General features: G+C 34.7%; 1 protein-coding gene across 2 annotated transcripts in view; it reads left to right on the top strand.

Annotated features, from left to right (window-relative positions):
- The window catches only part of TRPC4 (transient receptor potential cation channel subfamily C member 4), a 370,139-nt gene that overhangs the window by 236,166 nt on the left and 119,168 nt on the right, over positions 1-14,805 (top strand). For both annotated transcript variants that reach the window (XM_054720360.1, XM_008159223.3), the window contains one exon: positions 14,497-14,636. In XM_054720360.1, the coding sequence (XP_054576335.1) occupies positions 14,497-14,636 (140 nt within the window). The remainder of the gene's footprint in view (positions 1-14,496; positions 14,637-14,805) is intronic.

The following is a 14,805-nucleotide window of genomic DNA, read 5'->3' as shown; positions in this document are numbered from 1 at the left end:
CCTCCACCCTTCCTCTATGTGGTCTCCACTTTCTATTCTTGGTTATTAGGGAACTCTTCAGCTAGTCTTCAGTTGATTATTCAGGATGATTTTTTTTTCATATTTTAGTTGTAATTTCAGTTTGTTTCTAGAAGCATGTCAATGTAGCATCTATTTGCTCTGCTGCCATATTTAATCTCCTTTAATTTTCTTTTTAATTTTTACATTATAATTGGCATACATTATTATATTAATTTCAGGTGTACAACATAGTGATTCAACATTTATATACCTTAATAAAATGCCACAATACATAGTTATTACAGTATACCCCCTACACTGTTTTGGGGCAAATGAGTGTAGTTAGTTCTCTTAGGTCTCCATGAATCCTAATTATGCAGCAACATTTTACCGTTCAGAGTATAGTCACTGCATCTAAACTTACTGAATCTGAATCCCAGGTTCACTGCGTACATATGCTTGACACAGCTATGGAAATAAATTGAGCACAGAACTTCATTTCTGGTTTTAGTTTCCTCATCTCTACAGCTGAAATGATAGTAATAATACCTATATTATAGGATCATTGGAAGATTAAAGGAGTTACTGCATATAAAGTGCTTAAAACTATTTCAACTACAGATAATATTCAATAATTTTTAGCTGTATTTACTTATGTCTACATTTTCTCAGTGGTTTTATTTTTTTAAATTATATTTTATTGAGATATAATTGACATATAACATTGTGGTAAGTTTTTTTTTAAAACCTTTATTGTAAGAAGTACTACATATGTCCCCATTTTTCCCCATTGACCCCATCTAACCCACCCCATCCCCCACCCCAGACCTTCACCACACTATTGTCTGTGTCCATGGGTTATGCATATATATACAAGTTCTTTGGTTGATCTCTTCCCACCCACCTACCCCACCTTCCCTCTGATATTTGACATTGATAGTCTGTTCCATACTTCTATATCTCTGGATGTATTTTATTCAACAGTTTATTTTGTTCAATAGATTCCACATATGAGTGAGATCATGCGATACATGTATTTCTCTGCTTGGCTTATTTCAGTTAGCATAATACTCTCCAAGTCCCTCCATGCTGTCTCAAAGGATAATGTATCCTTTTTTACTACTGCATAGTATTCCACGGTGTAAATGTAAAATAGCTTTTTTATCCACTCATCTGTTGTTGAGTACTTGGGCTATTTCCAGATCTTGGCTATTATAAATAGCACTGCTATGAACCTAAGGGTGCATATGTTATTTCTGATTGGTATTTCAGGCTTTTCAGGATATATTCCTAAAATTTGAATCATTGGGTAAAATAGCAGTTCCATTTTTAATTTAAATATATATATATATATATATATATATATCTTATTGATTCTTTACAGAGAGGAAAGGAGAGGGATAGAGAGTTAGAAACATCTATGAGAGAGAAACATCGATCAGTTGCCCCCTTCTGTGGATGTGCCCACAACCATGATACACGCCCTTGACAGGAATCGAACCTGGGACCCCTCAGTCCATAGGCCAATGCTCTATCCACTGAGCCAAACTGGCCAGGGCCCATTTTTAATTTTTGAGGACACTCCAAACTGATTTCCATAGTGGCTATACAAGTCGGCATTCCACCAGCAGTGTATTAGTGTTCTTTTTACTCCGCATTCTCACAAGCACTTATTTATTGATTTATTGATAGTAGCCATTCGGACATGGGTGAGGAGATATCTCGGTGATGTTTTAATGTGCATCTTTCTGCTGATTAGTGAGGAGCATTTTTTTATGTGTCTCTTGGACATTTGTAGGTCTGCCTTGGAGACGTTTCTATTTAGGTCTTCTGCCCATTTTTTATTGTGTTGTTTGTTTTCCTTTTGTTGATTGGTATGAGTACTTTATATATTTTGGATATTAACACCTTATCAGATGTGTCATGGTTCAGTGAGCCTGAGGGAGGGCTGGCAAAGGATGAAGAAAAGATAGACAAAGAGAATAAGCTGGGTCTAGGTGGATCTTCTGTGCCTGGCTGAGACCACAGAACAGATCCAGACTGCAAGCTGATGCTTTATTTTATAGTCAGAGGTAAACAAGGTAGTGGTCACCATAGTTACAATGTTCTTATGAGTTTCACTTGTTTTGGCAGCACTTGCTGCACCTCCCACAGCCCATTAGCTACTCAGGAAAGATCTAGGGAGCATCACAAGATCAAGCTTAATTATGCTAAGAGGGCTGTGCCCTCTAAGCTGGGACTTGTTTGCAGCTTTGCCAGCAGGTCAGTCCGAGGCTTAACCCTATAACTGCTCCCTACAATTGGCAAATATGCTCTCTCATACAGTAGATTCCCATTTAATTTACATGTTGTTTTATTTTGCTGTGCAGAAGCTTTTTATTTTGATGTAGTCCCATTTGTTTATTTTTTCCTTTGTTTCTCTTGTGCTAGGAGTTGTAATATTTGCTGCTTATGTTTTCTTCAAGGATTTTTTATGATTCCATGACTTACATTTAAATTTTTTATCCATTTTAAGTTTGTCCTTATATATGGTTTAACTTTGTGGTCTAGTTTCATTTTTTTCACATGTATCTGTCCAATTATCCCAACATCATTTATTGAAGAGACCTTCTTTATTGTATGCTCTTGCCTCTTTTATTGAAAATTAATTGAGCATAATGGCTTGGATCGATTTCTGGGTTTTCTGTTCTGTTCCATTAATCCATATGTCTATTCTTGTGCCAGTACTAGACTGTTTTGATTACAGTGGCTTTGTAATATAGCTTGATATCTGGTCTTGTGATCCCTCCACCTTTGTTCTTCTTTCTCAGGATTGCTGCAGCTACTTGGTGTCTTTTTGTTTCCATATACATTTTTGGAATTTTTTTTAAATTTCTTTATTGATTAAGGAATTACATATGTGTCCCCCCCCCCCCCCCCCCGCCCAACCGCCTAGAACAATTCACCATAGCTAAGATTTGGAAACAGCCTAAGTGCCCATCAGCAGATGAGTGGATTAAAAAACTATGGTATGCCCTAACCGGTTTGGCTCAGTGGATAGAGCGTTGGCCTGTGGACTGAAGGGTCCCAGGTTCGATTCCAGTCAAGGGCATGTACCTTGGTTGCAGGCACATCCCCAGTAGTGGGTGTTGCAGGAGGCAGCTGGTCAATGTTTCCCTCTCATTGATATTTCTAGCTCTCTATCCCTCTCCCTTCCTCTCTGTAAAAAAATATAAAATATATAAAAAAAATAAATAAATAAATAAATAAATAAATAAATAAATAAATAACTGTGGTACATCCACACAATGGAATACTATGCTGTGGTAAAAAAGAAGGAATTCTTACCATTTACAACAACATGGATTGAACTGGAGAGCATTATGCTAAGTGAGAAAAGCCAGTCAGAGAAGGAATGTTTGTTTTTGATCGGTGAAATATGCGATTTTGGGATTTTAGTAGGGATTGCATTGAATATATGAGTATTAAAGACAACAGGGTAGCAATGACTTAACCTTTTATCAAAAGTATGATATAGACAAAAAGGTATAGTATGATTTGATGATTATATTAATGAGCCTTATATATTTTCTCACTCATTCCTACTATCTGGTAAAGTAAGTGGTCCCTCCATTGTAAGGATTTAGTTTTATAACAGGACCGAACAAGTTATGGAGAAGACTGTGGCTTATTAATGTGTCCCTCATCATGTTAATTTTACTGATGATAGATTGAAGCTCTGTGCAAGGGTTTTCTCAAGTTTTCTTGAAACAACTTAGATCTTAACTCATGTCAAAGTCATGAGCTACTTGTTTAAATAAATATTTTTTATTTCTTCAAAATTTACTTTCCTTCTACATTCAGAGAATGTTTCCCAGAACTATGTTACCTTATTTGATAAGAAATTACTTTTACACCTCCCATTTTGTTTATCCTGACAAAAGACTTTTGTCTGTTTTATCTATTTATATTATGAATTTTCACTTTGTCTGAGTATAAAAATTTTCTCTCTTTAAAGCCTATCCTCTCAAATCAATACCTTTATCTCCTTAAGATGTATGGTTTTGCTTGGGGATTTCTTTTATTTTATATATTCTTTCCCTGTTTTTCAACAATAAGAAGTTATTCTACATTTCAGATACAAATATCTTGTGATTTATTACAGTGGCAGAATAATGTTTCTATGTTATTTTTAATATTTTTCCTGCTGAGGTTCAAGTACTTATATTGAAGTCTATTGAGTTTTATATCTTTAAGTCTATAATGACTCCTATCCTTTCACTCTGGTATAATTGATAAATTGTAACTCATCTCCTACCAAACGTTTTCTTTATATATTTTTAATATTTAAACATTTTATTTTTATATTAAATTTGGCATTCAGCATCATTTTTTATTAGTTTCAGATGTGCAGCATAGGGAATATAGTCAATAATTTTGCAAACCTTTTTGAATTATTTTTTTCTTCAGACTTTGCTATATAGAGCGGACCAAAAACAGCTACAATTGTTTGTATGGAAAATAATACAGCAAATAATAAATAATTAATACAAGAAACAAATAATACAATAATCCTATATAATAAAGAGCTACTGTGCTAATTAGACCTGATTGCAGAACAACCAGTGGGCAGGGGGTGGGGCTGTGGGGCCCAGAGGCAGCCATGGTTGTGAGGGCCTACTCTTGCATGATTTTTTGTGCACTGGGCCTCAAGGTTAATAAATAAAAATACAAGAATAAACTGTTTCGCATACTCACAACTGTAAACCTACTTTTGCCCCACCTTGTATTGAAGTTTATTGACACTTCTTTTTTTCCTATCAAACAGCCGTAAGAGTTCTTGCAGATGTTTGCTGTCAGAGTGAACTTTAGAATATAAGCAAAGAAATCTAAAAGCCTTATACAGAAACCAAACTTATGATTTTGATCATCTTGAGATAACCAACATAAAAATCCATGGACACAGACAATAATGTGGTGAAGGCCTTGGGGTGGGCTGGTGCCTGTATGGAAGGAGGCAGACTGGAAGGTAAATGGGGGACATTTGTAATACTGTTAACAATTAAAAATAAAAATAACTTTAAAAAATCAATTAGAGATTAGTCAATTATAACTATCTAAATGGATAGGTAGATAATAGACAGACACACATATATATATAAAAGCCAAGCGACCCAAATGACCAAAATGACTGGTCGCTATGACATGCACTGCAGCCAACCAACTGGCCGGATGGAGGTGGGGCCGGCCAGCCAACCTCCCATGACCCCTTCCCACCAGGCAGACTGGCCCCAATTGGTCCCGATCAAGGTGGGCCAGCCAGACCCCACCCATGCACGAATTCATGCACTGGGCCTCTAGTAAGTAAAATAATAGCTCTAACAAGCATGCATATGGGCCTGGTAACAGCTATACTTTTAAAGTGATCAGAGGGAGTCATTAGAAACACTAAATGATGGATTAAAAGGAGGCTGTGCCAGAGTAGAGACCTAGTTACAGCTATGTTCTACTAGACAATGATCCTAAGGCTTTCAATTTATTTAGGGTTTGGTTTTTAACATAAAAAACTAGGGGTAAAAGATGGCTAAAGTATTCATATGAGAAATTCCTTTTTGCATAAGATTTACATGCAAACTAAATAAAGCATGTATATGCATAATATATACAACTAGAGGCCTGGTGCACGAAGATTCATGCAAGAATGGGCCTTCCTTCCCCTGGCTGCTGGCACCGCCTTTGCTCCGACCAGAGCCACCTTTTCACTCCCCCCGGAGCTGTCTTTCCACCTTCCTACGCTGCCCAGAGGCCCAGAGCAGCTGGGCGGTGCGGAACGCTCCCAGCCACTCCAAGCCTGTGTATGCAAATTAACCCACCATCTTTGTTAGGTTAATTTGCATACTCACTCCTGATTGGCAGGTGGGCATCACGAAGGTACAGTCAATTTGCATATTACTCTTTTATTAGTGTAGATGAGAATTCATCTAAATTATAGTAGCAGTTTTATCTCAAACAGATGTCATTTGTTTCTGGAGATAATGTGGAGTTAAACATGAAAAACAAAAACACTTTTGGATGCTAATTTGTTGACTCTATTACAGGTGTCATTCTGTTATCCACACTTAAGGTCCTATTTTGTTTGTTCATTTGTTTAGTTCTTTAGATTACATATATAAGTGAGATCATGTAATATTTGTCTTTCTTGGACTGGCTTATTTTGCTTAGCATAATAATCTCCAGGTCCATCCAATGCTGTCTCAAAGAGTAAGAGTTCCTTCTTTTTTACAGTGGTATCATATTTCATTGTGTAAATGTGCCACAGCTTTTTAATCCATTAATTTACTGATGTTCAGTTGGGCTGATTCCAGATCTTGGCTATTGTAAATAATGCTGCTATGGACATAGGGATGCATATATTCTTCCCAATTAGTGTTTCAGAATTCTTAGGATATATACAAAGAAGTGGGATTGCTGAGTGAAAAGGCATTTCCATTTTTAATTTTTTTCAGGAAACCCCATATTGTTTTCCACACTGGATTCAAAAGACTGCATTCCCACCAAGAGTGCACTATGGTTCCCATTTCTCCCCTTCTTTTCCAGCACTTGTTGATTTATTGACAGCTGCCATTCTTGCAGATGTGAGGTGATACTTCATTGTAGTTATTATTTTCAACTCTGATGAATGAGCATTTTTTCATATGTATATGTCCTCTTTAGAGAAGTGTTTATTCAGGTCATTTGCCCAATTTTTAATTGTTTGTCTTCCTGCTGTTGAGTTGTATAAGTTCTTTTTATATTTTGGAAATCAACCCCTTATCTGATTAATCATTGGCAGATACGTTCTCCATACAGTGGGTTCCCTTTTTGTTTTGTTGCTGTTTTTCTTTGGTGTGCAAAAGCTTTTTAAACCCCATTTTGCTTATTCTTCTCCTGTGTTTCCCTTTCCCTCGGAGATGTATTTGCAAAAATATTGCTCTGAGAGATGTCTGAGATTATATAACCTATATTTGTTTTTAAGGTTTTTATGACTTACATTTAATTCTTTTTTTTTCCATTTTGAGTTTAGTTTTGTGTATGGTTTAAGTTGGTGGTTTAGTTGCTTTTTTTTTTTTTTTTGCATGTTTGTGTCCACTTTTCCCAGAACCAGTTATTGAAGATACTGTCTTTATCCCACTGTATTGTATTGCCTTCTTTGTCAAATATTAATGGGTTGACTTCTGGGCTCTTTTTCCATTCCATTTGCCTGTTCTTATGCTAGTACCACAATGTTTTGATTACCATGGTTTTGCAGTATAGTTTGATATCTGGTATTGTGATCAATCCAAGTTTGTTCTACTTTCTCAAGTTTGATGTGGCTATTTAGCATCTTTTCTGGTTCCATATAAAACTTTGGAATATTCATTCTAGACCTGTGAAATATGCCATTGGTGATTTAATAGGGATTACATTGAATCTATAGATTTTTTGGGGTAGTATGGACATTTTAATGATGTTAATTCTTTCAACCCAAGAACACAGTAAATGCTTTTACTCATTTGTATCTATCTAGTATTTCTTTTTCTGTGACCTATAGTTTTCTGAATATAGATCTTTTACCTCCTTGTTTAAGTTTATTCCTGGGTACCTTATTTTTTTTTACAGTGATAACTGGGATTGTTTTCTTGGTTTCTCTTTCTGATAATTCATTATCAGTGTTTAAAAATTCCACACATTTCTGGATATTAATTTTGTATCCTGCTTTGCCAGCTTTATTTATTAAATCTAAGAGTTGCACATTAAGTATGATCTTACTTGTAGTTATTTCTTACATGGCTTTTATTATGTTGAAGTATGATCCCTCTATTCTCACTTTCTTGAGAGTTTTTATCATATACTAGAGGCCCAGTGCATGAAATTCATGCACGGGGGTGGCGGGGGAGGGCGGTCCCTCAGCCCATCCTGCATCCTCTCGCAATCCAGGATCCCTCAGGGGATGTCAGGCCTAAACCAGCAGTTGGACATCCCTCTTGCAATCTAGGATGCTGCATACACCAGTGACCATACTTTTCATGCAGGTGAAAGCCATCTTGCTGTTGTATTTGCCCTGATTATAAAAAGTAGTATATAACATGATCCTTCTGAGGCAGTAGTACCATTTTCCCCATCTTATGGGTGGAAAAACTGAAGCAGAGGGAAGTTAAGTAATTGGCTTTGTCAAACAGTTGTAAGTGTCAGAATCAGGGCTGACCACAAAATGTGCAGGCCAGTTTCCATGCATGTCATCACTGCATCATCCTGTATTTTTCAGTGTTAGAGTTGCCTCACCAGGCTTTAATTTTTAAATCTAAGAGACTGTTCCCAATATATAGGGTAGGGTCCCTAGGCCTGGCCAGTGCTCAGGGCCATCTGTGGGGCGACCAACAGATGGGGTGATCAGGCCCCCACTGGCACCTGCCTTGGCTGGTGGCCTAGCACCGGCCATTGGCCAGCCCCACTGCCTTATCACTGCCGCAGGTTGCCTCCCTCTTGGAGGCAAATGCTCAACACAGGAGCTGCCCCCGACTGGGGACAGCTCCTGCATTAAACTTCTGCCCCTGGTGGTCATTGCTCCTCATAGTGACCGGTCATTCTGCCATTAAGTCAATTTGCATATTAGTGTTTTATTATATAGGATTCATGCTGGATTTTGTCAAATGCTTTTTCTGCATCTATTGATATGATCATATTATGTTTATCTTCCATTTTATGTGGTGTGTCACATTTATTTATTTGTGAATATTGAAAAATACTTGAATTCCTGGAATAAATCCCATTTGGTCCAGGTATATGATCTTTTTAATGTATTGCTATATCTGATTTAATAATATTTTGTTGAAGATATTAGCATCTATATTCATCAGAGATATTGGCCTGTAGTTTTCTTTTCTTTACATGTACATTTTTAATTGATTTCAGAGAGAAAGGGAGAGTTAGAAACATCAATGATGAGAGAGAACATTGAATGGCTGCCTACTGCATGCCCCCCACTGGGGATCGAGCCTGCAACCCAGGCATATTCCCTGACTGGGAATTATCAACTCCCCAATCTTATATAAGCTCTCAAAAGGAATTTATTTATGAAAGAAATTTCAAAGGGAAGCTAGGATGTAAACATCAAATCTAGAATAAAGCAGTGGTCTACAGCAGACTTTATTTTTTTTCTCTTTATATTCAACTGAATCAGTCTTCATTTGTGTTATTCATTTAAATGTAACTTAAAATTAATAAATAAAACTTTATTTAAAATTTTAAATAGCCATTGTTACTTTACAATAATTAATGATAAACTGTGATGTCTAATATACTTTTATTTTTTCCTAAGTTTGATTGTGAAATTTTTCAAACCTACAGAACATGTAAATGACATGTGCATTAGTGATATATTACTTGTCACCATTATATTACAATTAATATTTTATTTCCCTATTTTTAAACTATCCCTATTTCCAATCATCCATGAAAATCAATCTCTCATAAATTTTACTGCCTTCAAATTAAGTTGTAGTATCCTTATTTAAAATATCTAAAATGTTGATAAATTCTTAAGTATCACAAAAATCAAGATATAGGACAGAAGTTGGCACACTGTGGCCTACAGGTCAAATCTGGCCCATTGACAGCTCTTCTAGTTTCTTTGTAACACAGTGTTACTGGATCATCAATTGAAAACCCTAAATTATTTATTCTCTGACACTTTACAGAATACATATAATGATAGTTGTAGATTTTAATAGATGTTCTTTATCAAATCAAGAGATTTCCCTTCTGCTTATGCTTTGCTGAGCATTTTTATCATGATAAATAAATTCTAAAGTTCCCACAAGCTCTAAAATCCAGTATATGCATCATATTTTACATGTTAAATTTTGTCAAATGCATTTTCTGCATCTACTGTGAAGATATTTTCATTTTTCAATAATCTGCTGATGATATATTGATTGATTCTTAAATTTTGAAACAACCTTTTATTCCTAGGAAAACCAGCACTTGGTCATGTTTTTTATCAATGTATATATTATAGTATTTAATGTACTAATGTTTATTGAGGATTTTTGCACATATTCATAAGGTTTATGAGTGTGTAGTTCAGTTTTCTTTGTGTTATTTTTGTCTGAATTTTATCAGAATAATACTTGCCTCTTAAATGTTTCTTCCCCTTGTATTTTTGTGTTTGATTCACACTGATATTTCTTCCTTAAATATACAGTAGAATTCAGCACAAAGCAACTGTACCTTAAACTTTGTTAGAAGACTTTTAACTATAAATTCACATTCTTAAATAACTATAGGACAACTCTACATTGTCTTGAATCACTTTAGAAGTTTGTGTCTTTCAGAAAAAATGTCCAATTCATTTAAGTTGCAAAATTTATGAGTACCAAGCTGTTTATTGTATTATCTTTATAAAATCTATATCTTTATTGATGGCACTTTTTTCATTTCTGCAATTGATCATGTATATTTCTCTATTTATTTCTTGACCATCATTCTAGCTAGAGTGTTAACAACTTTGACTATTTCAAATATCTAGATTCAGTTTTTATTGTTTTACATGTAGTACAAGAACTTTATGATAGTATGTTACAAATTTTGCTTTCTCAAATACTTGGGCGTTTTCCAGATACATTTCATTATTGATTTGTTGTTTATTATGTTGTCATAAAACACACTTTGTATGGTTTCAACTTGTATAAGTATTTGAGGTTTGTCTCATAGTCCATAACATAGTCTATCTTTGTCAATGTTCCACATGTAGTTAAAAAAAATATGTGTATTCTGCTGTTGTCAAGTTGTTAATAGTGTTATTTAGGGCTTTTATATCCTTACTAAATTTCTGCCTACTGCTTCCATTGGTTACAGAGAGAAATAAAGTCTCTACCTGTAACTGTACTTTTAGTTTTTGTTTCAGTTCTAATAATTATAGTATCTTGCATTATAAGATTATTTTATTAGTTGTATCCATATTTAGGATTGTTCTATCGTCTTAGTGAGTTGACCTTTTTATCCTTACTTTATATCCCCTTTATACCTAGTAACATTTCTTCTGAAATATATCTACACATATTAATATAACCCCTGGAGCTTTCTTTTGATTAGTATTTTATAGTATCTTGTTATTTCTTTACATTTAACCTATTGATGAATTGTGGTATAGTTGTAATTTGCATTTTAATCTTCTACAACTATCTGTCTTTTAATAATTATGTTTAGAGCATACATTTCATTCAATATAACTATTGATGAGAATGGATTTAAAACCCACTACAGTACTATCATTTTTCTTATTTGTTACATATGATTTTTGTTGCATTAAAATTTTCTTTTTCTGCCTGTTCTTGGATTAATTGAGTAGTTTTTATAACTCCATGTTTATTTACATGTCTGGCTCTTTATTAACACACTTAAAATATTTAAAGAGGATTTCCTAGGATTATGAAATTTTAATTTATCACATTCTAAATTCAAATACTATTATTTTGTTTTACATGTAGTACAAGAACTTTATGATAGTATGTTACAAATTTTGCTTTCTCATCTTCTTTGTTAATGTTATATATTTTAGTTTTACATATGTTATATATGTTATAAACCACAATAAATTGCTACTATTTTTTCTTTAGGCAGTCGATTACATGTTAGAACAATTTAAAGTTTTTAAAAATATATTTTACATTTATTTTTACATTAACCATTTATGGATATAGATTCTCATTTATTTTTATAAATCTAAGCTTCAGTTTAGTATTAAATACCTTTTGCCCAAAATACTGTATATCCCTTAAGAGCATTTCTTGTAGCATAGGTCTTATGGTAATACACTTGAGTTTTTCATTGTCTAAAAAATGTCTTTTGTTTACCTTCATTTATTAGAACTATTCATTTTGTGTATAGGACTCTGGGATGATATTTTCCTTTTAGTAATTTAGTGATGTCACTCTGTCTTACATAGTTTCAGACAAGTTTGATATCAGTCTTATTCCTTTGTATGCTGTGTGTCTTTTATTTTTATGCCATCCCACCCCAATGCCTTCAGTACTTTTTCTTATCTTTTTAAAAACAGTATGAACATGATGGATCATGCTGTATGAATGTGTTTGTGTTTTGAGTGTATTGATTCTACCTGTGCAGTAGACTAAACAGAAGTGCATAGCATTAGTGCTTGAAAATATAAATGAATCTTCTGCTATAACATTAATGCAGGAATTTGAGGCAAGATAGTCAGGAAATGAGCTGGGTTTGGGTTTTTTGCTGCTACAATTTCAATGCACCATATACTTCTGCTTAGGGTAGTGTATGGACTACATGTCTGTGTCCACCTCAAATTCATATGTTGAAATCCTGGCTCCCATTGTGCATGTATTTGGGGGTAGGGTCTTTGGGAAGCAATATATATATATATATTTATATGGCTAATATGCAAAGTGTCCCCTTAGGAGTCCCATCGGGAGACCTGGAGTTCGATCTCTTGCTATGATGTGTGCTGACCACTGGGGTCAGCGTGGAACAAAGGAAGGCCCTGGCCAGCAGCTGGAAGGCCCAGATTAGCCCTGATCACCTGCCAGGCCTAGGGACCCTACCCGTGCATGAATTTTGTGCACCGGGCCTCTAGTTAGGTTATGAGAGTGAAGCTATCATAAATAGGATTTGTGCTCTTATAAGAAGAGTCAGAGTGCTGGCTTATTCTTTTTCTTCTATGTGAAGATACAAAGAAGAGTCAGCAGTCTGCAATATGGAAAGGGGCTCTCACCAGCACTGGACCAGGTTAATACCCTGATCTTAGACTTGTAGCCTCCAGAATATGATAATAAATGTCTGCTTTTTATAAGACACCCATTCAATGATAATTTGTTATAGCAGTCTGAAATGTTATAGCAAGTGGGGAAGAGGGATATTAGAATTCCTGTTCCACCAACAGCTTTTGGCTGCTCTGGGTACACCTATTCTTCGAGGATATGGGGCCTCTATCCAAGCTCTTGCCACTCTTCCAGTGGTTATCAGCTTTTGCACATTGCCTGGTGTCTGTTGACCTGGTGAGAGGGGAGGGGGACAGAAAGGTTTTCTGTTGTCCCAGTCAAGGAAGACTTAGGTAGGCCTATACCTGGGCATTGGGGATGGAGTTTCTCAATGATCCACACCTTTCTTCTCATGGCAGTAAATCTTTCCAGGTCATGTGCAGAAGTAGGTTTCTTGACCTTCCCACTTTGGTAGAAAATCTTTAATGATATTGGTGTAAACCCTAGTCTCAAGGCTGTTTCCTACTTTTCCAATAGGGCTAATGTGTTTTGTTCCTTAGGGGACAGGAGCATGCCCTTCCCTTAGAATCAGCCTCTTGAACAGTGAATGGGATCTATGGAAAAGAGTAAGCACATGGGTGCAAATTCCCTTGTGTCTGTGTCCCAGGGGTTCTATCCTATTAAGCTAGCTCACATGTAGCCTTTAGTTTGTTTAAAACATCTTTCTGAAATCTTCTTACTCCTTTGTATAATGCCAGTGTCTCTTACCCCTCCACTCTGCCACAGGTAACCTAATACTCACATTGTGGCTCTTTTTGGAAGAACCTGCTTTACCTTCAAGTATAGGCTCCTTGGTGTCTTATCTCTTTAATGGGTTCATAAAAAGTAATGTTTTTATAGTTAATGTGACTTTTCTTGCTTTTAGTGTCAAACAGATGTGAAGCTCTGTGCTACACATTTGACTATCCAGGCTATCATTTTTTTAAAAGAATCTCATTGTTTGCTTGTATTACTGCACCTATGAAATTGTATTTATTCTTTTAATATTTCCTGATTATAGATACTTTATATATCCTTCTCATTATTAGGCTATATAAACAGACTTACATAAATTTATTAAGATTATGAAAATAGAGTAATAACATATACTGATATTTTAGAAGTACTTCTTAGATTGAAATAAAGAAAACACATTTCCTATAAAAAATATGACCATAATAAAGAAAAGGGATTTTTATTTTTTTCTGGTTGTAGCTTTAAAGCTATCACACATTTTAATGAAGTACCACAAATATTATAGTTACCTTTTGTCTACACATGAAATCAGATCTTCAAGGTCCTAATTGCTTACAAAAGCTCAACAAAGTAACCTTTTAATGGTATTAAGCCGAATATGTTTAGTAGATACACTGTTTTAACTTGGGATGAAGAATGTCTTAAAATATTTGTTTACAAATAAATGTTGTATTTTCCATAAAAATATATAATTAAAGAGAAATTAGTTTGATTAAAAATGGCACATTCTTATGAATTTTTCAAATACTATGTTAAAGAAAATGAAGCTGCCCTAACAGCATTCTTTATAATTAGCTGAGAGTCCTGAAATCTGTCTGGGATTCAATATTATTACCTCTAGTAATAGATGCTGTATCTAGTATAACTACATGGTCTCTTATAGCTCCAAGATTTTATACTTCTTAAATTGTAAATCTGTTTTTAGTAATTTAATTGAAAATTACACTGACAATAAACCTCTTTATAATTGCAGGTTTCATATGGGGAGAAATAAAACAAATGTGGGATGGCGGACTTCAAGATTATATCCATGATTGGTGGAATCTAATGGATTTTGTGATGAACTCCTTATATTTAGCAACAATCTCCTTGAAAATTGTTGCATTTGTAAAGGTAACTATTGTTTATGTTGTTGTAATACATAAATTCTGATAAATATTGAATTTATACCTTCAATCGCTATAAATTTTATTAATATTGTTACTTAGAGTATCATTTATCTGTATGTGATATTCATCAGCATATGACATTAATGATAGATAAGTATAAACTACATAGATAA

The sequence above is a fragment of the Eptesicus fuscus genome, chromosome 8 (assembly GCF_027574615.1).
Source record: "Eptesicus fuscus isolate TK198812 chromosome 8, DD_ASM_mEF_20220401, whole genome shotgun sequence".
Lineage (NCBI taxonomy): Eukaryota > Metazoa > Chordata > Mammalia > Chiroptera > Vespertilionidae > Eptesicus > Eptesicus fuscus.
The sequence above is the reverse complement of the archived record's forward strand: the minus strand, read 5'-3'. Positions and strand labels throughout refer to the sequence as shown.